This window comes from Octopus sinensis, linkage group LG2, assembly GCF_006345805.1.
Source record: "Octopus sinensis linkage group LG2, ASM634580v1, whole genome shotgun sequence".
Lineage (NCBI taxonomy): Eukaryota > Metazoa > Mollusca > Cephalopoda > Octopoda > Octopodidae > Octopus > Octopus sinensis.
In genome coordinates, this window is record NC_042998.1 from 54,413,560 (window position 1) to 54,441,490 (window position 27,931).

A 27,931-nucleotide genomic window follows, 5' to 3' on the forward strand; every position below is an offset into this window, starting at 1 on the left:
GAAAATTTTCGATAAATACTCCAATTTATGTTTGATGCATAATATAATATAACCGAACAGAATATAATATCATATATATGTAGGTATATATGTGCGTGTATGCATGTATGTATATTATATTATATATATATATATATTACACCAGCAAACTTTCTACAATTTAAAAATGAAATACACTGACAATTAATAGTAAGCAACCTTTTCACATATACATATCTAATCTATCTATCTATCTAGATATCTAGATATACAGGTATATAGACTGATAATGTATATATATATATATATATATATATATATATATATATTTCTAACCCATGCCAGCATGAAAGGTGGATATTAAACAATGATTATGATACCTACATACATACATACATATATACATATATATATATATATATATATATATATAGCCGAACTAATTAGAGAGAGAGTTACCTTAGATGATATGCAGTTTGGGTTCGTGCCAGGGAAAAGTACTACTGATGCTATATTCCTGGTAAGACAGCTGCAGGAGAAATACCTAGCCAAAGATAAGCCCTTGTACCTGGCTTTTGTTGACTTGGAGAAAGCCTTTGACAGGGTCCCCCGGTCCTTATCTGGTGGTCAATGAGGAAACTAGGGATAGAAGAATGGTTGGTGAGAGCTGTGCAAGCCATGTACAGAGACGCTGCTAGTAAGGTGAGGGTGGGCAACGAGTACAGTGAAGAATCCGGGTAGAGGTTGGGGTCCACCAAGGTCAGTCCTCAGTCCCCTCCTATTTATCATAGTCCTCCAGGCAATAACGGAGGAATTCAAGACAGGTTGCCCCTGGGAGCTCCTCTATGCTGATGACCTTGCTCTAATTGCTGAGTCACTATCAGAACTGGAGGAGAAGTTCCAGGTGTGGAAACAAGGATTAGAATCGAAGGGCCTTAGAATCAACCTAGCCAAAACCAAAGTTCTAATAAGTAGGAAGGTAGATCAATCACAAATGCCTTCAGGTAGATGGCCCTGCTCGATCTGTAAAAAAGGTGTAGGTAGAAACTCTATAAGATGCACCAAGTGTAAGCTATGGACACATAAGAGGTGCAGCAATGTCAAAGGAAGGCTAACTAGGAAATAGTTTTTGTCTGTGGCAAATGCTCAGGCAATAAACACTGGAAATATGCAGAGACCAACTTCTGCCACGTTCCAGGAGACAAACTAGAAGTAGTTGATAGCTTCCGCTACCTAGGAGACCAAGTCAGTAGCGGGGGTGGGTGTGCTGAAAGTGTAACTGCTAGAGTAAGAATTCCTGGGCAAAGTTTAGAGAGCTCTTACCCCTGCTGGTGACAAAAGGCCTCTCGCTCAGAGTAAAAGGCAGACTGTATGATGCATGTGTACGTACAGCCATGCTACATGGTAGTGAAACATGGGCCGTGACTGCTGAGGATATGCGTAGCTCGCAAGAAATGAAGCCAGTATGCTCCGATGGATGTGTAATGTCAGTGTTCATAATCGTCAGAGTGTAAGTTCCTTGAGAGAAAAGCTGAACCTAAGAAGCGTCAGTTGTGGCGTGCAAGAGAGACGGCTGCGCTGGTATGGTCATGTGACAAGAAAGGCTGAAGATAGTTGTGTGCAAAAGTGCTACACCCTAGCAGTGGAGGGAACCTGTGAAGAGGTAGACCAGGAAAACCTGGGACGAGGTGGTGAAGCACGACCTTCGAACTTTAGGTCTCACTAAGGAAATGTCTAGAGACCGAGACCTATGGAAGTATGCTGTGCATGAGAAGACCCGGCAAGACTAGTCAGGCCATAACCCGTGGCCCCGACCTGGGACGTAGTCAGTCCTGTGCATACCTTCCTTCTTGTGACACTTATGAAGACCTGTTGAGCAAGTGAAAATCAAATCAAATCAAAACAAATCAAAATAGATGAACATCAGTGGAATTGTATTCTTTGTGGTACCAGTGCCGGTGGCACACAAGAAAACCACCCAAACGTGGCCGTAACCATACCCCCCGCATCGACTGGCCTCCGTGCTGTGGGCACAACAAACACCATCCGATCGTGGCCGTTCGCCAGCCTCATCTGGCACCTGTGCCGGTGGCACATAAAGACACCATCCGAAGACCCGGCGACGTAGTCAGTCCACCTGTGCATACCTTCCCTCTTATGACACTTGTGAAGACCTGTTGAGGCAAGTGTGTGACACTTGTGAAGACCTGTTGAGGCAAGTGAAAATCAAACCAAATCAAAATAGATGAATATCAATGGAATTTGTATCTTTGTGGTTCCAGTACCGGTGGCCACACAAGAAAACCATCCGAAGTGGCCGTAGCTGGTACCGCATCGACTGGCCTCCGTGCTGTGGGCACAACAAACACCATCTGATCGTGGCCGTTCGCCAGCCTCACCTGGCACCTGTGTCGGTGGCACATAAAAACACCATCCAAAGACCCGGCGACGTAGTCAGTCCACCTGTGCATACCTTCCCTCTTATACACTTGTGAAGACCTGTTGAGGCAGAGGCAAGTGTGTGACACTTGTGAAGACCTGTTGAGGCAGAGGCAGTGTGTGACACTTGTGGAGACCTGTTGAGGCAAGTGTGTGACACGCGTGACACTTGTGAAGACCTGTTGAGGCAAGTGAAAATCAAACCAAATCAAAATAGATGAACATCAATGGAATTTGTATCTTTGTGTTCCAGTACCGGTGGCACACAGAAAACCATCCGATCGTGGCCGTTCGCCAGCCACATCTGGCACCTGTGTCGGTGGCACATAAAGACACCCATCGAAGACCCGGCGACGTAGACAGTCCACCTGTGCATACCTTCCTTCTTGTGACACTTGTGAAGACCTGTTGAGGCAAGTGACACTTGTGAAGACCTGTTGAGGCAAGTGAAAATCAAATCAAATCAAAACAAATCAAAATAGATGAGCATAAATGGAATTTTTCCTTCTTGTGACACTGTGAAGACCTGTTGAGGCAAGTGACACTTGTGAAGACCTGTTGAGGCAAGTGAAAATCAAATCAAATCAAACACATCAAAATAGATGAGCATAAATGGAATTTGTATCTTTGTGGTACCAGTGCCGGTGGCACACAAGAAAATCATCCGAACGTGGCCGTAGCCAGTACCCATAGACTGGCCTCCGTGCTTTGGGGACGTAACAAACACCATCCATCGTGGCCGTCCGCCAGCCTCATCTGGCACCTGTGTCGGTGGCACATAAAAACACCATCCGAGCGTGGCCGTCTGCCAGCCTCGTCTGGCACCTGCCAGCCTCATCTGGCACCTGTGTCGGTGGCACATAAAAACACCATCCGAGCGTGCCGTCTGCCAGCCTCGTCTGGCACCTGTGTCGGTGGCACATAAAAACACCATCCGAGCGTGGCCGTTCGCCAGCCTCGTCTGGCACCTGTGTCGGTGGCACATAAAATCACCCACTACACTCTCGGAGTGGTTGGCGTTAGGAAGGGCATCCAGCTGTAGAAACACTGCCAGATCTGACTGGCCTGGTGCAGCCTTCGGGCTCCCCAGACCCCAGTTGAACCGTCCAACCCATGCTAGCATGGAAAACGGACGCTAAATGATGATGATGATGATGATGATGATATAAATAAATAAAAGGAAATTCTGATTTAAGAAATCCATTTTTCTGTGCTTTATTTCAACAGTTTTCTCTCTTTCCCAAAATATAAATAGAGAGAAGAACAAGAAATGTTTATAATAATATTTATATTTTATTTATATGTGTGTATATTTATAAGCGCACACATGCACTTACCCACATATATACATAAATATATTTCTATCTCACACATTGTGAGTGTGTGCATGTGTGTGTGCATGTGTGTGTGTTTGTTAATGTGAGAAAAATAATATACTGTTCTGAATCCACCAGTAATAGCTGTAATTACAATACTTATTCTTCTCAAAAGATCAGTATACACATTTGAAACAGCAGTGATTAAAATGACATGTACATCATTTATAACACATTTGGGTATGTGTGTCAAATGCAGGACAGTATTTGATGTGAGATATAGACTTGAAGAGCAAGTTAACTTAAGAGACTTTGTGTGTTAAAACATGTGAACCAAATGGTATTGGCAGAATGTCAATCACCAGTGTTTCAGTGTAATTTTGGTTCCTCAGAGACATATTCTACTTGATCATTTGGACTTACCTAGGAACTTTTGTAACTATATAGAAATCAGTAAACAAAATTGTTGGTACAAGCAAAATTTTGCCCAGCACAAAAGGGCAAAAATTGAAATATTGATGTATCCACCATTCATGTATTTACAAAACTGGAAGAGTGCTTCATGTGAGATTTAGTTTCAGAGGACAACTTATCCCAAGAGACTTTGTAAGTTAAAAATGCAAGAAGCTGTAAATAATATCAGCCACTGGCATCAGACACCAGTGTTTCAGCATAGTTTCTAGTGAAACCACTGAAGTGTCATTTGGTGATAGCTAAGAACTTCTGTTGCTATACAGATATCAACAAATGAAATATTTGAGGACCAAATTTCACCATACCAAAGATAAATAACTGTACATAATTGAAACAACAGACATTGAAATAACCATCTGTACATTATTTATAGCAGGCACCATATATTTATTTGAAGCTTGGAACTTTTATCAATGAGGAAGTGAAATTATGCTGAAACACTGTCAGTCTGAAATGTCATTTGGAGTATGTTGTGTTGAACACACTAAGTCTCTAGAACTAAATATCACACTGAAAATTGTTACATATTTGTGTATAAACAGAAGGATTATAAATGATGCAGACATCATTACTTCAAAAGAGAATTCGCATAACTTTAATAGGTTTTAGACTTTGCATTGATGGCATTTTAGATACTGCTCTTAATCAATTACATCAATCCCAATGTTTTCTCAGATAATTACTTTATCAATCTTGTAATTGGTGTAGAGGTAAGCCTACCTTAGCATAAAGGGACCTATCTGGGGTAGAACTAAATACTACAGACTATTTTCATTCAATGCATTGATTTTGTTCAACTACCCCAACACTGATAAAAACAGTTTTTTTTTTTTGTATATGAGAGACATAAGCAATAGTGTTACTGCAGAAGAACACACACATGCACATACACTCAGCTTGGAATGCACTGCTTCTTACAGGAAAAACAACTGTGAATTAATAAAGGTGTCCAACCCATGCTAGCATGGAAAACGGACGCTAAATGATGATGATGATGATGATGATGATGATTACATAACTTTTGTCCGTTTGTCATTCATTAAGTTACACACACACATATATCAATTAACAAATGGTATATCTATATATATAAAACTGTAGTTGTGTGAGTGTCTGTCTCCTACGATTTAGATTCCTAACTCCTCCCACATTTTGCGGTGCAGTTTAACCAAATTCGGGTATCTTATAGTCGTGATTAATATCGAGCCCGTCTGGCTATTAGCGCGCATCTACGATGAGTCTACGATTTTAAAAATAATTTAACATCATTTTTTATTCCATTTTAATGCATAATTTTTCGTGTGTCGATAGCGGTGGAGTTGGTGTCCACGCTCAAACACCTGCACCTGTGTTTGCTTCTCCCCCTTCTTCCCTCCCTCGTGAAGCTGTGGGGAAGGGAGTTTAAGGAAATCAACGTCGTAATGTGTTGTCAAGGAGACCAGCGTTCTTTTAGAACAACGACTTCATGGCTTGAAGACACCAAAACAGAAATGGCTAAGAAAGCCTGAATTGGCATCTATAAAGGAAGTAACTCTCTAAAAATGCTTATATAGTTATTTCCCTTACAAACCCGAGCAACGCCGGGCGATACTGCTAGTATATATATAAATATCAATGATAATTCTATATTAGCATTGCAATATACCTATATACATATATACCAGACCATAGGATGCAGTTATGCACTGCTAGTCACAATACACTTCCAATGCTTTCTTGACTGTGCCATTCTTTCCCATCTTTGCCCTAAAACATTTCACTGAATTGTCTTCCCACCTTCGTGGAAACCTTCTGAATGGCCTTTTCCAATGTGTGTGTGTGTGTGTGTGTGTGTGTGTGTGTGTTTGTCTCCACTCGGTTTGCATTGACACCACTTGGACAAGAATGACGTTGTATATGTTCTACATAAATAGAAAGTCTAGCAGCTCACCAGCTGCACAAGCAAAAGTGTGGGTTAAAGCATTCATCATCTGGCACAAGATTACCTTCTCCAGTGCCACATCATCTCTGAAAGGATCTTTGTCTTGCAACTTACTTGGTGACTCTGCTACTGCTGGTGCTATGTAAAAAGCATCCAGTCCACACTGTAAAGTGGTTAGCATTTGGAAGGGCTCCTGCTGTAAAAAAACCCTGCCAAAACTGACCTCATCTGTGCCATGTAAAATTCACTCATTTCACTCCACAGTGTGGTTAGTGAAAGGAAGGGCATCCAGTCGTAAAAAAATCATGCCAAAACAGACAGCAAAGCATGGTGCAATCTTCTGCCTAGCTAGCTCCTGTTAAACCATCCAACCCATGCCAGCATGGAAAGCAGACATATGATGATAATGATGAAAAATATTTTGTATCTTGTAGAAAAAAATATTTTGTATAAATAAAGATTTTGTATACTGTAGAACGATGACCAATTTATTATACTCCTTTACTCTTTTACTTGTTTCAGTCATTTGACTGTGGCCATGCTGGAGCACCACCTTTTAGTTGAGCAAATCGACCCCAGGACTAATTCATTGTAAGCATAGTACTTATTCTATCGGTCTCTTTTTGCCAAACCGCTAAGTTACGGGGACGTAAACACACCAGCATCGGTTGTCAAGTGATGTTGGGGGACGAACACAGTCACACAAACATACACACACACACACACACACACATATATATATATATATATATATATATATATACATGTATACGACGGGCTTCTTTCAGTTTCCGTCTACCAAATCCACTCAGAAGGCTTTGGTCAGCCCGAGGCTATAGTAGAAGAAACTTGCCCAAGGTGCCACGCAGTGGGACTGAACCCGGAACCCTGTGGTTGGTAAGCAAGCTAACAACAAAATCTTATATGGACCCACTAGAGGTCATGTAGACCCTGGTTGAGAACCACTGATGTAGAGGATCCCCTCACTGGTGTGTGATACATGCAAGCCAATTATGGTTAGCAAAAAAAAAAAATGCTTCATTTAGATTCAGCCCAGCTGAACAGCCGGCGTTATCCTCTCCATTGGTTTTTACATAAACTATAATGAGATCTTGATAAGTTGACACCAGTGTAACATTTATTTTCAGATCAGAATTTAGAATAAACTTTCAGGAAGAGTGTTTATTGATTTTTGTCAAATATTTCCCAATAACTTTGCAGAACTTATTTTCTAGCATTTCCATCACATTATATCCTCAGAGCTTTCTGGAACAGCAGGAGTTTCGCAGCATGAGATCTATACATGGCAAGAAACTGGATTTTTTTTTTTTAATTTAAAAATATAGTTAAGATTTGAATGAAGTTTTGAAATTGTATTTGGTTAACAGAATTACTTACTTGTCCAATGTTCTTTCATCTTGTTCATGGCCAGGTAGACTATGCAGATCTGATGGTTCTGCACTAAGCATATTCATGTTAACTGGTAATGTCTCTTTGTCTGTACTAAATATCTCTAGTCCTGTCAAGCCTAAATAATGAAGGTCACCCCAGGTTTCGGTGAAATTTAGTGTTAAACCTGAAACAAATGAAAATAATAATAATAATAATAATGATAAGGATAATAAAAATTGGAAATTCAAAAATTCAACAATGTGAACATCAGTATATATATATATATATATCTTTTTTTTCTATCAATAATTAGAAATAGGACAAAGTGAACTGGTTCTTTTCAAGACCAAGGTCAGCACTTTCACTAATCACTTGTAGTAGTAAACACAATTGACCTCTGCTAACTCCAAGGGTATGAGGCCTCTGTTGTCCTCTTATCGTACAGGAATGCCCACTGCTGATCTCCTTACTGAATGTATTTACAGACCTATAGAATTTGGTCAATTCACCAAGCTGCTTCTCTTTCTCCTACTCTCAAGACGGTTACAAAACCAGTGATTATAGGAGTACTTGAAATGACCAGTAAAGGAACTAAAAATTAGTTGAGAATGAGCCCTGGATTACCATTCATGTAGGGAGTGCAAAAGATAGTATTAAGTGTTAACTGCATCTACTGTTATGCAGCTACTGGTTATACCTCGCTCAGAGATTTATTATTATTATTAATAATAATCCTTTCTAATACAGGCACAAGGCTTGAAATTTTGGAGGTGGGGGGATAGTCAATTACATTGACTCCAGTGTTTCACTGGTACTTAAAGGATGAAAGGCAAAAATCGACCTTGATGGAATTTGAATTCAGAACATGAAATACCCCATTAAGCATTTTGCCCAGCATGCTAATGATTCTGCCAGCTCTCTGCCTTAATAATTATGAGGAGGAGGAAGAAGAAGAAGAAGAAGAAGAAGAAGAAGAAGAAGAAGAAGAAGAAGAAGAAGAAGAGAAGAAGAAGAAGAAGAAGAAGAAGAAGAAGAAGAGAAGAAGAAGAAGAAGAAGAAGAAGAAGAAGAAGAAGAAGAAAAGAAGAAGAAGAAGAAGAAGAAGAAGAAGAAGAAGAAGAAGAAGAAGAAGAAGAAGAAGAAGAAGAAGAAGAAGAAGAAGAAGAAGAAGAAGAAAGAAGAAGAAGAAGAAGAAGAAGAAGAAGAAGAAGAAGAAGAAGAAGAAGAGAGAAGAAGAAGAAGAAGAAGAAAGAAGAAGAAGAAGAAGAAGAAGAAGAAGAAGAAGAAGAAGAAGACACCTCGTCTGCTAGAGATGACAGTAGCTTGCTTCTGCTTGCAATATATATAGATTCAAGTGACATACAGTCTCTGATCTTGCAATAAGCAAAAAAGGCTAGTTCTAAAATCTCTCCAAGAGATGAACACAGTAGTTGTACTAGCAAGTAATGTTTGTAGCAGCTTGAATTTATTTATACTGCAAGCAGAAGTTATTGCCATCTCTAGCAGACGAGGTGTCCAGTACTGAGAAGACACACACACACACACACACACACACACCACACACACACTTACATATACGATGGGCTTCTTTCAGTTTCTGCCTACCAAATCCACTCACAAGGCTTTGATCGACCCGAAGCTATACTAGAAGACACTCGTTCAAGGCACCATGCAGTGAGACAGAACCATGTGGTTGGAAGGAAGCTTTTTTACCACACAGCCACTCTTGCTATATATTATTATATATTATATATTATTCGTTAACAAGAGTAGTATTGACAATGACTCCAAAGTTTCAGCCAGCTCAACATTCACTGGACTATATAGATATATATATATATATACATACATACATAATGGGCTTAGCTTCTTTCAGTGTTCATTTATGAAATCCCCTCACAAGACTTCAATTGGTTTGAGGCTATTATAGAAGACACTTGCCCCAAGTACCACACAGTGGGACTGAACCAAAGACAACATGGTTGGGAAAAAGGGTCTTAACCACACAGTCATGCCTGCAACTATATTCTATAACAACAACTCATTTCAACCAGAAATGGTTTGGATATTTAAGTAATGGCTACATAAAAAAAAAATAATAATAATAAATTTTAGCAGCAGGTTAAGTAAAAATAGCAATTAACAATTACTTTCTTCAAATGTTTTTTTTTTTTTTCTGTAAATAAACTAACTAAATGCATCTAGAAAACATATTTTGTGATAATCTCACTTTTATCCTGGGTAAATATTGGCCAATTACCTACACACTTAAGGCATCTGTGGAAGAAGTAAACCTTAGATTTCTTAACTGCTATGTCAAAGACTGCCTGCCATCAATAATGTGAATTGGCATGCTAGTTCTAAATTGTATACTTTCTTTAAGAAGCAGGCACAAATTTGCTGTTAACTACACCACTTGCAATTCTTATTGTAGAAAACCACTTTAAGAAACCCTAAACAAATGGTAATCTGTTGGTACAAACATATTGGTAGACAGGCATTACAAAAATCAAATGTCAATAATCGCTTCACAGACACACACTCAAACTTTCACACATCTGTACATATGTATGTGCACACGTGAGTAGACTTATATATATATATATATATATATATATATATATATTTATATATTTATATACACATATACGTACATTTGTGTATCTATATGTATGTATTTACATATCTGAATCTGTGTGTGTGTATTTATATATATATATATATATATAAATACACACACACACAGATTCAGATATGTAAATACATAGATATAGATACACAAATGTATGAATATGTGTATATAAATATATATATATACACATACACATCCTTTTTGTTCTGTTTTTGATTTCATTTGATACATATATATATACATATAAATAAGCATGCATATACTCACACACACACATGCTTATAGAGAGATAGATAGATATAAGAATATATAAATATGCATATACATGTATATACTCATATACAAGCATATATAGTGTGCATATATTTATATACTCATATACAAGCATATATAGTGTGCATATATTTATATACTCATATACGTACATGTATATACATATATAAACACAAGCACAGATATATATATATATATATATATATATATATATCACATGATAGGTGACTGACTGATTGCTTTCAAGCAGAGACCATTAGTAGAAGTCATGTTCATTAGTGGAAGTCACATTCCTTTGTATCAACTTCCAAACAATCTTCTTGATATTGTAAATATAGCTATAAATAATAATAACAATAATAATAATTGTAGTAGTAAAAACGTGGAAAACTCAGAAACACAACACACACACACACATACATACACAGTAATCATATGTAGATAAAATGGTACAGCCATTGTAGCATATGTCAATTAGGGAATGCATTGGTAGAATTTATTCAGTTCACAGAAAGTCAAACGCGGAAACTAAGTTCCTAAAAGCTTCTATTCAACATTTCTTTTCTATAGCAAAATGAAATTTAAAAGAAAAAATAAAGGAAGATTGCTGAGTTATATCATTAAAAGATGCATTCTTCTATAATAAATGTTATGCTTTTCCAGGAGGGTGGCCTACAAAGTTTTTTTCTATGGCTATAGTTCTATAAATACAGACAAAAGTATTTAAGAAGAAATGTTAAGAAATAATAATGATAACGATAATGGTTTTGAAAATTTTTGACACAAGACCAGCAATTTCAGGGAAGGGGATAAGTCAGTTACATCGACCCCAGTATTCAACTGGTACTTATTTCATTGACCCTAAAACATGAAAGGCAAAGTTGGTGCCAGCGGAATTTGAACTCAAAACATAAAAATGAACAAAGTGCCACTAAGCATTTTACCCAGCATCTACTTGATTCTTCCAGTTCACTATATCATCATCATCATCATCATCATCGTCATCGTTTAACATCCGCTTCCATGCTAGCATGGGTTGGACGATTTCACTGATGTCTGGTGAACCAGATGGCTTCACCAGATGCTTTTTACGTGCCACCTGCACTGGTGCCAGGCGAGGCTGGCATCGGCCACGGTCGGATTGGTGCATTTTACGTGCCACCTGCACGGAAGCCAGTCGAGGCGGCACTAATAATCCTTTCAACTATAGGCAAAAGGCCTGCAATTTGTAGGATGAAGATAGTCGATTGCATCAACCCCAGTACTCAACTGGTACTTATTTCATCGACCCTGAAAGGATGAAAGGCAAAGTTGACATCAGTGGAATTTGAACGCAGAAAATAAAGACGAATGAAATGCCACTAAGCAGTTTGCCTGATGTGCTAACGATTCTGACAGCTTGTTACCTTAACAATAATCCTTTCTATTACAGGCACAAGGTCTGAATATTTGTGGGGAAGGGGACAATCATTCATATTGACTCTAGTACTTGATTGGTACTTAATTTATCAACCCTGAAAGGCAAAATCATCCTTGACGGAATTTGAACTCAGAACTTAGTGAAAGATGAAATACTGCTAAGCCTTTCGTCTGGCATTCTAATGATTCTGCTGGCTCACTGCCTTAATAATAATAACAACAACAACAACAACAACAACAAAAACAACAACAACAATAATAATCCTTTGTACAATAAGTAAAAGGCCTGAAATTTGTGGGGAAGGGAAAAGTTGATTATGTTGACCCCAGTGCTCAAATGGTACTTATTTTATCAACCCCACAAGGATGAAAGGCAAAGTGGACTTCAGTAGAATTTGAACTCAGATTGTAAAGATGGCTGAAATGCTGCTAAGTATTTTGCTCAGTGTGCTAATGATTCTGCCAGTGCACTGCCTTACGATGATGACAATAATACTAATTTCCTGTACTAATTGGTGCATCAGGAACTGTGAGTAATGATATAGACAAATGATTGAAGGAGATTGGAACATGATGTCCTGTAGAGCTTCCCACATAGGGTGCTGGTTCCGGGGTCAGTCCCACTGATTGGCACCTTGGGCGTCTTCTAGTATAGTCTCAGGCTGACCTAAGTCTTCTGAGTCGATTTGGTAGATGGAAACTGAAAGAAGCCCGAAGCCCATTCTATATTTTATATGTGTGCGCATGTGTGTGTGTATGTGTGTGTGTGTTCATATTTGTGGTTGTTGTCCTCCACCATCACCACCACCACCACTTGACAACCAGTGATGCTGTGTTTACATTCTAGTAACTTAGTGGTTCAGCAAAAGAAACTGATAGAAAAAGTGCCAGGCTTTAAAAAAAATATACTGGGGTCAATTCATTTGATTAAAAATTCTTCAACAGCATTCTCAAGATTAAAATGAGTGAAGGATAAAAGGTAAGCATTTTGTGCAGTGTGCTAATGTTTCTGTCGAGAAGAGTGCAATATGATAAATAATGAATAGAGATTGAGTCTGTTTACTGAATTGAATAATATTTTGACAGGACGTCTGTCTTCTTCAAAATGAAATATGAAAAATACTTAGAAATACAGAAATTCAAAATTTGAAGCAAAATATCCTACATTGCTTTCCAGACAAAATGACGTTATCAGGTTTTGCTTGTTCATAACCAGTAAGAAAGAAAACGAAGAAAAAATGGAAATGGAGAAGGAAGAAAAACAAACAAAAAAGCAAATAGGATAAAGAAAACTCTGACAAAAAGTTTTGTGTAAATGTGATAGAATTCTTCTGTCATTTTGTTCCTTCCTCCAGGAGATGATGCTAGTAAGTCACAAATATATTTCACCACCAGCATTTTGAGGACTGAAAGTGCAGCAGAGTCAGAATATTTCCTGAGAATAAATTTTCAGGAGTTCCTCAAATGTATAGCTATTTGATGTAAAATGTTAGGCAAGTTTTGTCAATGTACTTGACTTCATACCTATGTCCACTGAATCTTTTATTTCATTTTTCTGTTGTGCAAACCATCATAAATTGAGTTGCATTTGTTGCACTCAGCTGCATACACCAAATGATAATAGTTACAGGTCCCATTTTTTGTATAAATTTTAACATTCCTGTTATGAGGTGAAACAAATGTACCAATGTAAGGTAAATCAATTAAAACAGAGAACATTAAATTTGATCCAGGTACTTCTCAAGCATGACATGCTGTGCTTGAGATGACTCATCAAGCCAAGTGAAACCATGGTCGTGGCTGACGCCAGTGACATGTAACAGGCACCCATGCTGGTGGCACATAGAAAGCACCTTACGAACATTAGGCATCATGGAGGTGATAAGTGACTGAGAACTTTGGCAATAAGCCATGTCTGGGAAGATTCATCAAGCCAAGAGAAATCATAGTTATGGCTGATGCCAGAGTCACATAACAGTCACCTGTGCTGGTGGCATATAAAAAGCACCTTTTGAACATTGGGTCTCGTAGAGGTGATAAGTGACTGAGACCTTTGGCGATATGCCATGCTTGAGAAGGCTTGTCAAGCCAAGGGAAGTCATAGTTGCAGCCAACGCTGGTATCATGTAACCAGCACCAATGCTAGTGGCACATAAAATGCACCCATTACACTCTTAGAGTGGTTGGCATTAGGAAGGACATCCAGCCATAGAAACCAAGCCAAAACAGACTGGAACCTGGTGCAGCTCTCCTGCTTACAAGTTTCAGTCAAACCATCTAACTCATGCCCGCATGGAAAGCAGAAGCTAAACGATGACAGTGATGATGATAATATAATGAAATCAGAGAATTAAAACAAAACCACCCACACACATACTTAAGAGTAGGGAAAATGGTAAGATATAGTGTACACAACTGAAGGAGGAAATTTTAAAAAGTGTGCTGCTGCAGAATCAGAGTTCTATTAAAAGCTAAACTCACTGCAAGAAATAAGATAATAGAACACTAGAAATAAAACAATGTATACATATACAAGACATATCAGTTAAAAGTTACAGCTTTTAAAGCTATACTTTAAATGCAACTTTAAAATGAGTAACTTAAAGAAATTGGACAAAAGACAAAATAGGAAACTACTACAGCTTTCGGAAACTACCACCTTAAAAACCAAAGAGACAGGAAGACAAGAATACACATGGTGGTATAGCAGAAGATCACATGAAATTGGTGATGATGATGGCAATAGTCACAGAAGTGCTGATAAAATTAGGTTGTCTGGAAAGTTCGTGCCAATTTTTAAAGGAGAGAAAAAGGTCAATAAATACTTGCCATTACATTTCATTTTTAATCAACAAAATATGAACCATTTTGTTGCACAATGCGTCTCCATCTTTCCTTTAACTTGAAAATACCTCTTCCCAGAATTGAGGTGGTTTCATGGCAAAGAATTTATCGAGGTATCTTTTTACGTCATCCAAGGAATTGAAATTTTTACCATTAAGACTATTCTGCAGAGACCTGAATAAGTGGAAATCCGAAGGAGCAATATCTGGTGAATATGGAGGGTGGAGTAACACATCCCAGCCGAGCTGCAGCAATTTTTGTTTGGTTCCCAAAACGTCAAGAGCCGAAAATGAACTTTCTTATCTTCCATTTTAAAGGGTTACAGAATTAACACAGGTTATAGGAACATAAAACTTCTTCCACGAAAAGATAGCTTAAACTGTGCTCTAAATGGAGGTGTAGTCAAATCCTATTTTATGGACTCGAGCATGTTCTAAAATAAGTTGAAAGGTAAGTTACTATAAATCGGCACAAACTTTCTGGACAACCCAATAGTTACAGACGGTAAGGAGCTGTATGTTTCTGGTGACAGAATTCCCAGACTTGTTTTGATTCATTACTTGGGTCATTTTCTTTACTGGTATTGTTAATACTTTTGGAAAAGGTAGAAGTATTCCAATTTGAATTTTCCCTCCCTTGAAATTCTCAGGCTTTATGCCAACATAACTATTATTAAAACAACATTATTTTGGCAAGTAATCCACAAACATCTTTAATATTTCTCGATATATATTTATTCACTATAATAGCGAGAACAATATTTATGACCAAGGCCAACCAGCAGGACATTTTGTTCTATTGTTGTTACTCATGTTATTTCATATATTATGTACTGGAACAATCTACAAGCTGGTTTACAGTTTTAACTAATGTATTGTAAGTTGAGGTTTCCTTTGTGTATCTGGTTCCATAGATTTGCACATGATGTATGCTTGTTTGAAGCAAAACTGGTTAAATTTAGCTCTCAAACAAAATAACATTAAAATACATAAATAAATTGAAAATATATGATAAGAAATGCTAAGTCATAATGTGAAAATTCAGCATTTTATATTAATAAATAGATTAATGTTCAGCTGCAGAAATCTGCATGATTCACATGTGGTCGACTTACTCTTTCTCCCTTAACCTCTCTTACTTTCACGATACATATGTACTCATAAAAGCATGATTATGGAAATGATTTTTATAAGTTTATTTGGCATGGTTTTATTACTACACATGCTTAAAATTGATCAATGTTGTGTGTTTTTTAAATCTGATAGAAACTGTGTGGAAATCCGTATTTCTGTCAATTTATCTACATATCTATCTATAGATAAATACACTGATATACATACATATATATTTTAAGTTTCCCTCTCCTTCATTAGGCTGTTATTTATATTTATATATATATATGTGTGTGGAGGTGCAACGGCCCAGTGGTTAGGGCAGCGGACTCGTGGTCGTAGGATCGTGGTTTCAATTCCCAGACCGGGCGTTGTTAGTGTTTATTGAGCGAAAACACCTAAAAGCTCTACGTGGCTCCGGTAGGGTGTGGTGATCCCTGCCGTACTCTTTCACCACTCTTTCTCTTACTCTTTCTTCTGTTGGCCTGTTCGCTTAGCCAGCGCGGCGGCGTCATTCGAAGGCTAAAACAATGCAAAGCGCATTGTGACCAGCGATGTGTAGCAACATCTGATGGTCACGTGATATATATATATATATATATATATCTGAGGAAGTGCCTCTCCAATGTCTAAAACTGCAAATATTACATGATTTTTCTTAATTTCCGTGTAAACTGGCATTGCAAATGAAGATGGCATGGAAACATTTGTAACCTATAATTAAAGATGTGTTAATGAATTTTCTTTGTCTTCACTTGTGTGTGTGTATATGTGTATATATATATATTCAGATGAATATGGTACTTAAGTTGAGGCACAATAATTTAGTACAGTATTATCCATACGATTTCAAAATAAGATGATGAAAATCAAAACAAGCAACAAGGATATCCAGAGGTAATGCAGTACAATCATTTTAAGCAGCTCCATTTAATTGAACAATGCAATCATTACATCAATTTGAATGCAGAGCAATCCTCAACTGCATAAATCACTTGGATGGAAAAAAGTATGTATTCTGCAGACAAGATCAATACAATATTGGAGGAGTATTTTGAAACAGGGGCCTTGCAAGCCTACCAGATAGATGGAAGAGTATTGTAGAAAATGAAGGAGAGTATATTTTAGATTAAAAAAGAACTTTGTTTATCTTAATTTTGAAAAATAAAAGATGTATCAAAAAAACCACATTACTTATGGGATGACCCAATATATAGATATATATGTGTGAGTGTGTGTGTGTGTATATATATATATATATATACATCTTTAATTTTACATTTTAAATTAAGTTTAGTATATTAATTCTAATTAATATATTAATTTAGAAATTTATTCCTGTATATATAATTTTTTCATCTTTTCATTTTTAAATGTTTTTCCCTTTATATTTTTTCCATATATATATTTTTCCATATGTTTTTTCATATCTTTTCATATCTTCATTTGTATTTTACGCATAACATTCACCTGAATTTTTGTCATTTGCATTAGTTTCCATTCATCTCTTAATCATCTTCTTCACTTGGATATATATATCTCTTATAATGTTATATTTTCTTTTCATTAGTATATATTTTTTTCTGCATTTGTATATATTTTTCATTTATATAAATATATATATATATTAGACGTAATTCACATTTAATTCTTAATTAATCATGGCTTAAATTGCAGGGTTCAATGAGTTTATTATTTATACATCTGTTTAGTTTGATATACTTTTACACAGGAATTTATTTATAAAGATAGTGTTGCCAGCATCGCCTGGCCCCGTGCCAGTGACACGTAAAAGCACCATTCGTTCATGGCCGTTTGCCAGCTCTGTCTGGCACCTGTGCAGGTGGCACGTAAAAAACACCCACTACACTCGCGGAGTGGTTGGCGTTAGGAAGGGCATCCAGCCGTAGAAACACTGCCAGATCTGACTGGGCCTGACGAAGCCTTCCAGCTTCACGGACCCCAGTTGACCTGTCCAAACCATGCTAGCATGGAAAGCGGACGCTAAATGATGATGATGATGATGATGATGATAAAGTTATAAACGGGGGATAGGTGGACCTGAAGATTGGGGTTGTATATAAGGGGAGGTTCTTTAAGAGACTACGTGCCTCAGGAACATAGTATACAACCTCATGAAACATGTGTAGTCATAAACTTTGAAAACGAATAGTAAGTATTAAATATAATATTCTATGACATGGTTGAATTTGTATTCTGATTTGTTGAATCTTATGGGGATTTCTGTCTCTAATTGATACTTTGATATCATCATCATCATCATCATCGTTTAACGTCCGTTCTCCATGCTAGCATGGGTTGGATGGTTCGACCGGGGATCTGGGAAGCCAGAAGGCTGCACCAAGCTCCGGTCTTATCTGGCAATGTTTCTACAGCTGGATGCCCTTCCTAAAGCCAACCACTCCGTGAGTGTAATGGGTGCTTTTTACGTATATATATATATGTATGTATATTCATGTGAAGCTATGTTTGTGTGTGTATGCATGTCGTGTTTCTATTGAGATACTCATGCTATTATTCATATCCTGTTGCTTACAACTCCAATGATTAGAGATCAATAATAATAAATACCAGACTTCAAAATAAGTATCAGTGTCAATCTCATCAAATAGACCCTTAAAGGTAGTGTTCCAGCATGGCCACAGTCCAATAACTGAAACTCATAAAAGGATAAGAGAAAATCCTAAATATTGTGAAACCAATGGCAAAATCTATTACTTGCTTATAAAGGAAATCATAATTTAGAAACATCTTTTTTCCATTTCTGTCCAGTTTTCCAGGTATTTTTCATATACTTTTTTTGTACATCATATGCTTTCTGTTTTTGTTTAAAACCCCAGGTTGGCTTTGATCTAGCAAACATATTATCTTGGCATTCCAGTTATAACCAACCCATCTTATTTTCAGATAATGTAGCCAGGACTATTTTAAGATAGGAAGTGAGGCTTGAGGAAAATTTGGCTGCTATTTCTAACAGGTTAAACAACCAGGTAAAGCCTCTCTTGATAACTTTTTAAAATTTCTGCTTACTGGTACAACATTCCCAGTAACTAATATTATTTACAATAATTCTATTTTACTATTCCCAGTTCCAATAAACATTTGCCATGAATATAACAGGCACAGGCACGGCAGCAAGGTAAGAAGTTTGCTTCCCAGCCACATGATTCTGAGTTCAGTCCCACTGCATGGTACATTGAGCAGGTGTTATCTACTATAGCCTTGGGTTGACTAAGGCCTTGTAAGTGGATTCAGTAGATGGAACTGAAAACAGCCTGTCATGTATATGCATGTGTGTGTGTGAACACATGTGTTCATGATTTTTTGTTTGTCAACTGGTGTTGGTATGTTTATGTCCCCATAACTTAGCAGTTCAGCAAAAGAGATCAAGATAAATGCTAGGTTTGACAAAATTAAATACTGGGGTTGATGCATTAGACCAAAATTCTGCAAAGCAGTGTCCTAGCACAGAAACTGAAACAAGTAAAAGATAAAAGAAAATGAGATCAACTTGAATTTATAATTAACCCTTTAGCATTGAAACTGGCCATATCTAGCCCAAATATTCTCTCTGTTTTTCGCTCAAACTGGCTATATAGGGCCTCTCACACTAACACTACAATGTCATTCTAAAAATAAATACTCACATCAGTGAATTCTTGAAGCTACAAGATAATGTAGGATTAATTCAAAATAATATGAATAAATAAGCATCACTTTTGACAGAATAATCTAAATTCTAAAGGGTTAAACTACTGAATTGCACAGAATCATAAGTTCAGGGCATAAATTCTCTTTTCTATAACTGAGAGACAATTTTTACATGGGAGAGGCTGCTGGTCTTGTGTAAATTACTATTTACAAGGAAGCCTGGTATGCGTTTGCAGCATCAAGATACCAGGTTGTGGATTTTGCTATTGTAATCATCATCATCATTTAATGTTCTCGTTCTGTGTTGGCATGGATTGGATGGTTGGACAGTTTGACAGGGGATGGCCAAGCAGAAGTCTGCACCATACTTCTGTGTTTGTTTTGGCTTGGTTTTTATGGCTGGATGCTCTTCCTAACACCAACCACCCTGTAGAGATGGCTGAGTGCTTTTTATCTCACACCAGCACAGGCAAGGTCAGTTTTGGCATGGTTTTTACAGCTGGATGCCCTTCCAAATGCCAACCACTTTACAGTGTGGACCGGATGCTTTTCAAGTGGCATCTGTACTGGCAAAGTTACCAGGTAATCTTACAAGACAGGGATCTTTGAGAAGAGAGGACAAGGGAGGAGGTGATCTTGTGTAAGATGATGAATGGTTTGAGTGTAATGTGTTTAAAAAATATTTTCTTTAAAAAAAAATTCTAAGAAACTTCTCATTTTTCTTTGACTTAGTTTTAATTACTTATAACTTCATTTAATTTCTCTTAATTTATTCAGTTATAGTATTTCATCTTCCTCCTTTACCTTCCTAACATCTCCTGCTAGTAGCATTACCCTATTTACTTACTATATTATTCTCACTTATTGCAGATGACCAATGATGGTTCTGTAATTTTGTGTTGTCCAACCTGCACAAATGGTTTGTTTATAGGCATCAAATGTTTGGACACTACACCAGCTCATTCTTTCCATCAAATTGGCATTGCCTGTACAGGTGATGGTGTGTTAAACATCAAATGTTGAAGTGATTGCAGAACAACAGGAAATTAAGCCTTTCGCTCAGTTCAGGAACTGAAACCACAATCTCACAATCATGAGTGTAACACTCTAACCATTAGGTCATGCACCCTCTAGATTCTAAGAAACCAAGTATATTATCATATACCAGTATATTCGGAAAAGTCATTGAATGCTTTGGCATGCAATGGTAACATAATTGAAATGGCTAACAACACTAGAGGCTAAAATTGATTAAAACTAGGTGCAATCAATTATTAAGTGTTAAGTTAATCTGGGTCAAGATAACACTGTTATTTTCAGAACTTCTGAATATATAATGTGGATGAAACCTTAAATGATTATATGGTGTAATTAGCCTAATGACTACTGTGTTAGATGGCATTATCTCTAATGTTGTGGCTATTGTTGTTTAACCCCGGGCCTGTCCTTAAAAAGTAGGCATATGATCAGGCTGAGACTATCAAGTCGTTTTATCTTCAAACATGGCTGTGGTTAAGAAACTTGTTTTGCCACCACTTGCTTTTCAGTTCAGTCCCAGTGTACCACCTTGGTCAAGTATCTTCTGCTATAACCCTGGACCGACCAATATCTTGTAAGTGAATCTGGTAAGTGTGACTATGAGGTTAAGAAGTTCCATTGCAATACACTTTGGGTAAGTGTCTTCTCCTATGACTCTGGGGCAACCAAAGCTTTGTGTGTGTATATATGTTTGTTTCTTTGTCTTGCCATAGCATGTTTGTTGCAGAGAAATGGCATTCATTTCCAATGTACTGAAAAAACATGCCCAGCTATGATGAAATATTACCTTGCTTAGAAACAAGTAAAGGTTAACAACAGGAAGGACACCCAGCTGTAGAAAATCTACTTCAATAAATGCCATCCAATTCTTGCAAGCATGAAAAAGTGGGCATTCAAACAATGACAACAACAATGATGATGACGACGACAACTACAAGGAGGAGGAGGAGGAGGAAGAGGAGGAGGAGGAGGAGAGGGGGGATGGGGAGAGTGAGGGGAGGAGGAGGATTGTTATGATGAGTCAGATTGAACTTCTTAAAACTGTCAAACTTGAAACCTGGTCATTATCTCATTATGGTAATATGTGAGATAACAGAAAAAAATTACCACTAACGGGAGCCCAAATCTGAGCATAATGCTGTCAACTTATTCCACTTATATATCGATGTCTTATTAAAGTTAAAACTAATCTGAGAATAGGAAATAACACAACAAATCATGCTTCCAAACAAAGCTGTTGTTTTCTGAAGCAATGTATAAAAAATCTAAAATCCAAAAATTCAAAATGTGGAGGACCATAGTTGTTAGAATTCTGGGTTTCAGAGGTTCAACTTGTAATTACAATCCCATAAGGATGAAAGACAGTGCTGAATACAATATTCGAACACAGAGGCATGGAATACCAAACTAGATACCATTAGACGTCTATAAAAGTTCTCCTGCTCTTTAGCATTCATCTTCCCCATACAGGAAATGCAAAATTTGGAAAAGAAATAACTATCTTGATAACCAAATAGTAGAAAAAAGATTAAAAGCATCTCTTCATTTTAAAGAAATATAGATATTACAGTTATAACAATAGGGTATCAGACCACGGAAGTAAATCTGTGGAGTTGAAAGAAAGATGCACATATACATTCTTTAGATTACAAATTTCAACACCTGACATCAGTCAATAATAGATGACTTCTGACTTCTTTTGGAAATAATGTAGAAATAGTGGAACTACATTTCATTCATCATATATTAATAGAGACAGAAGATAGCTTAAATGTATGCTATATTTATGCAGCATTTTCGTCTACTTAAATACTGATAACGGCTCTCAGTCTTCTGGCTAAGATTTCACAGTGTCTGATAGGAATTGCAAATAAATAACAAAAACAATATTGCAAATCTTCTATTATTTATTCAAATCAATTTCCTAAACAAATTTTGTAAGTAATAATAGTTTTCTGACTACATTGTGTGTATATCTTGTGTTAGGGATTAACATAACTTTCCAGTTTCTCACTGATATCAGTTACACTACATTACCATATAGTTTCTCACAGATTCTTGTTTAAATAAGAAATTGGTATTCAGGTTTGCTATATTTCAAGAGATCAAACCTCAGCTTATGAGCCATGAGCCAAACACAACTCTCAAACCTTTATGTGGCTCCCAAGATCATATTGGGCTTCAGTACTATTTTTTTTTTTTTGTAAACAGATTGAACCTTTTGATACCAACCCACATGAAACTGCCCTTGGGTGTATGTTACATAATTTTTCATTTTAAAGTGATCTAAATTAAAACCTTTCATCAAAATTTCATATTCATTTACGCTTGAAACATCAGATTATTAAAAACGAAGTTAATTTACAAAATTCTTCATTATTATCAAAATTAATTGAAATAAAGGCAGTGTGTATCAACAGAAATATGGTAACAAAAGAGTTAAAATCCTAGTCACCACATTTTAAATATTAACAACAAGAAATTGAGAATTCAACAAAAGCCCTCAACAAGCAGAAATGGATTAATCTAATTTAATGACTAAAACAATATCATGATATATCTTTTTTTATTTGTAAATATCATTTTAAAAATATATGTTGCAGAACCTGAATGTGAAATAAAAAGTATATGTGGAGCTTCTTATCAAATAATTTGACCACCTTTGCTATATTTTATGGCAATTTCCCTTTGTAGTTAGTTTAAATGCACCTGTCCACATACAGGAGTGTGGCAATATAAAGTGTACCAGATACATAACTGAAATAAAGGTTTATGACATTGTGCATTTTCTAACAGCAGTCACAGTATTTATTTCTAATTTTACCAAAACCACAATGCATAAGACTTCAAAGAACAGCTTGTGGGTGATTTATCTAAAACCCAGTACTTAATGGGGGGAAATCTATAACATAAAACACATAAGTCAGATCCCAAATATAGAATATAAGATATTCTTATGTTAGTGTATTATTTCAAAATTGTTTTTTTAAATATTGCTTTATGAACTTATTATATATAATATTCAGTTTGAAGGATATCGCCATGAAGAAGCTTAATTCCTCTCCTTCAATAAACAACACAGATATAATAACATTAAACAAAAATATTTTTTTTTTAAATATATAAATAGATAATATCTACTCAATGTGATGCAAAGAAATATGCTGACAGCAAATATTAAATCTTTTGTTTTTGTATATATGAACATAATATGATGTCAGCTTAAAACATAAATATTGATTGTTTACAAAAAAAACCAAAAAAAAAACAAAAGACTAAGAAGATATATATTATTCCCCACCTCCAAAACTGCAGGGAGAACTGATCCCTAGAAACAATATAGATAATTCTTAATGTAAGTGTATTTTAACATGACATTTTAATACTTTCTTCTTGATCAGTAGAGAAAGATCAATAAAACATCATTTAAAATTTCGAAACAAGTCCCAAATAACTCTTCAAATATGAAGCATGTTCTTTTGAAATAATTTTTTTCCCCAGTTTCTACTTCAGTAGTCCCAGTTATTTACACTATCTCTCGAATTTCTAACTACAGATAGATGATGGGAAACCAAGGGAGTTTTATGATAAATACAGTAATTTGTTTTGTTTTTTTTTTAAACAAAATATGACAGACTCTGTTTTGATAAAAAGTCTCAGAGGAAAAATTGGAAAATAACAAAATGAAATAAGAGAGATTAAACTGATGGTTGTTGTTTGTGCTTGTAAGAAAAATTATCTCCCATGATGATTTTTTAAAATTATATAACATTTATGAATACACAAAAGGATGGATCTGGTTAACAAACAAGAAAAAATTTACAAAAATGAAAAATATAATACAAGTAAGAATAAGCTTTTTTTTTTTTGGTCTAGAAATACATAGACTTCATGTAAATAAATATAAATAATTCCTATTTAGCACCATATGCCAAAAAATGAATTTTGGATGAATCTCGATGGGATTAAAAATGCTTATCAATTTGATTATATTACTTGGTTCTATTCCATCTAAAACGAAAACTTAATACACATATATTCATAAATGCAAGAATATGCATATACCCATGCAAAAATAAACATATATATAAGCTTATATGCAGTGTATGTGAATAACAGAATGTGTTGAAGTAAAACATGACTGAATATTGTATAAAAGAGCCTCATCTGCATGTATCTAAAAGTACTTAAAGTGCAACCGTTCACTCAGATGTTGGGGAGAGATATGACTCTGAGAAAGTATTCTAACAATTTATTAAAAGATACACAACTCTTTTCTTACCATATTTCTTTTGAAATATACAACCTATGTTTCAATAAATTTTTTAAATGAGGAAGAATTTAGCAGAATAATTGTCACTATTAACCTGGTGTTTGGAACATAAATTAACGTGGAATTTTGATTGAGTGAAGGCTCTAATTTTGATCACTTTAAAACAAAGTTTTTATTATAGAACCAGGAGCAGCCTCAGGGTGATTAACTTTAATGAGCCCCATAGCAAAGCTCTCACAGTGGCATTTTCTAGTTCAAGACAATAAGATTGGCTACATTCCCCACAACTGTAATTTCAAAATTTTCTAATAACAGCAAATATTACATCTGCTGGCATGTGCAAAGTAATATTGAATGAAATAAACCATAGGATGCATGTTTCTGTATTGTTACACTTCATCAGCTTTGAAGACCGAATCAATCTTTTACAGGCCTGCAAGAACGGCTGTTCTTATAAACAGAAATGTATTTATTACAGAGCTTTAACAGACTGAATCAACATTAATGGTCATGGAGCATAACAATGCAGATATGCAGGCAACTGGCAACCAGAGGACAACATTAATGACTCAATGATGGTTTATTTTTTGCATATATTGTGTATGAGGAGAATTTTCTTCTGAGACAGTATCTGCAGTGAGAGATCTTCCTATATCTGAATATCAACAAATGCATTAAATATTGTTACAGAGAGAGAGAGAGAGAGAGAGAGAGAGAGAGAGAGAGAGAGAGAGAGAGAGAGAGAGAGTGTGTGTAAAAATGCATGAGTTTTCATTAAACATGTTTGCCTAAGTTCAAATGTGGTAAGATCTCTAGTGAAAATAGTATTAGGACTAAATTTTCATACACAGTATATGTGAAAACGTACCAGTGGGCTGTTAATGTCATTGGATTGAAAAATGCATGCATATCTGTATCATTACTATTCAACTGCAACAAATACTGAATCAATCTTTTGCAGCCCCAGCAACAATGCAGAAACGCAGGCAGCATACAATCTGGTAAGGTCATTCATAGCCCGATGTGTTTTCACACACATTGTCTATGAGGAATATTTTCTCTTGAGACTCTTTCACAGCTAAAGATCTTCCTAAGCCCAAGGGTATACAAACATATTAAATATGAATGTACACATATTTCATTCAAAGCTACTTTATGTACCACTATTTGATTAATTTCAATGTGACCAAGCTTTGTACACATCAGCAAATGTACTATTTGTTATTCTTATATATATATATATATCAGAACATATGTTCATACAAGGATATGAAAGACTGATTCAGCAGTTGCAACTGATGAAACATATTAATACACAAACAACAAAAATTGTTTGGGGAGAATTTTCTCCTAATATGATTTTGACAACAAAGGTCTCACACTTGAGTTTATACAAAGGTATCAAATATGTATGAGGTGGTACCCAAAAGAAACTGGAATATTGCAATATGATTTTATTCACTTAGTTTTACATGTGTACACTTATATTGCCTTGAAAATATTCACTATTTGAAGCAATGCATCGGTCCACATGCGTTTTCCACAACTGGAAGCAGTGCTAAAACTCTAGTGAAGTGATGTCTTTTAATGCTTCCGTGATTTCTTTCCTCACTTCTTCCACATCTGCAAATTCCATAGCACCAGCTTTCAACACCAGTGATGACCTTCAAAAACGGGTCTGGATCAACTTCCTGCTGTTCTGTTAGTTCATGACATGCATTCAGATGTGACTGCTTTTGATCTTCCGTGAGCAAGTGAGACACAAATTTTGCTGCAACTCTTTTCATTTACAATTCCTTACTCAAAATTCATTGGCAGGAACTCCAGAACACACTAATCATATCAACAAGTTTATCAATTGTTCAGCAATGGTCCTCTAAGATCAGTTCATGAATTTTCATGATGCTTTCATTCATTTGGGATGTTGACGATCGCCCTCAACAAGGTTGGTCCTCAAGTGATAAGTGACCAATCCTAAAGCATGAAAACCACTCGTAAACAGGTGTTTTGCTCATGGTAGTGGCCTTGTAGAATGCTTCAAGCATGACACTTGTTCTGACTGCCATTTTCTCCAGTAGAAAACAGAATTCATGGGCACATGCTGTTCCTTAATTTCAGTCATTGCAAAAATTGATGAACAGGGGAGAAGCACTGCAAAACAAAGATGCACCACATGGCAGTATGACCTAACAGGATGCCTGAGGGTCACATCAAGTGGCTTCTAGTGATGGAAGCCTGAACTACAATGGGCTTGTCCCAGAGAGAACGTTTCCAGTTACTTTTGGGTACCCCCACGTACATAATGTTTTTTCCAGCATGTAAGTCAAATTGCTTCAAAATTTATAGCTAAGAGAGGTAGGTCAACTTATACACCAAGATAACTTTGGAGGACAACAAAATTCTGTGTGAAATGCAACAGGATTTGGAAAGATGGAGACAATGTTTGAATGTTTACACAACATTTTAGCACTTTATACTATTTCGCCTTGTATGCAAGTAAATGTGTGTGTGTGTGTGTGTGTATGTGTACATGTGCATGCATACATATGCCAGTATGGAAAATGAATGTTTAATGGTGATGATACATACATATGTACATAATACATAAAGTTAATCCAAACAAGAAAACACAAAAAAACACAACAACGCGAGGACGTGGAACAAATATAGTATTATTGGACGCTCAGGAAAGAAGGGAAGAAGGAGGGTTTAACGTTTCGAACGGAGCTCTTCGTCGGAAACATAGAAGAAGGAAAGATCCAGAGAAGGGAAGACAGAGGAAAAAAAAATAGCCAACGGTACACACGAGGTCACATTTTAAATACATACATACATGTATATATATAATTTGTGTAAAGAGGGTCTGGTTTTTGCTTTTGGAGATGTTATATTAAAGATACAGCTATGTTTAAGTCTGATCCTTTTTTATTATGATAGACTTTTCATATTTCCTTATCAGCCTTTTACATTTAGTTTCTTAATAAAGATCCTGATCCATTAGTCCATAATGGATTTTGGGATGCTGTAGTTCCACAGTAAACATAAAAGAAAATATGAAAAATTTTCAAATAAAGTGTCGCTGAAGAGGTCACAGATGTGTGACGAAAGATTTCTGGACAATGGACATGAGTTAAAATAATAAAATAAG

At 36.2% G+C, this 27,931-nt stretch overlaps 1 protein-coding gene across 2 annotated transcripts in view; it reads right to left on the reverse strand.

Moving 5' to 3' along the window:
- LOC115224684 (katanin-interacting protein-like) overlaps positions 1-27,931 on the reverse strand; it is a 656,564-nt gene that overhangs the window by 320,079 nt on the left and 308,554 nt on the right. For both annotated transcript variants that reach the window (XM_036513321.1, XM_036513315.1), the window contains exon 28: positions 7,528-7,705. In XM_036513321.1, the coding sequence (XP_036369214.1) occupies positions 7,528-7,705 (178 nt within the window). The remainder of the gene's footprint in view (positions 1-7,527; positions 7,706-27,931) is intronic.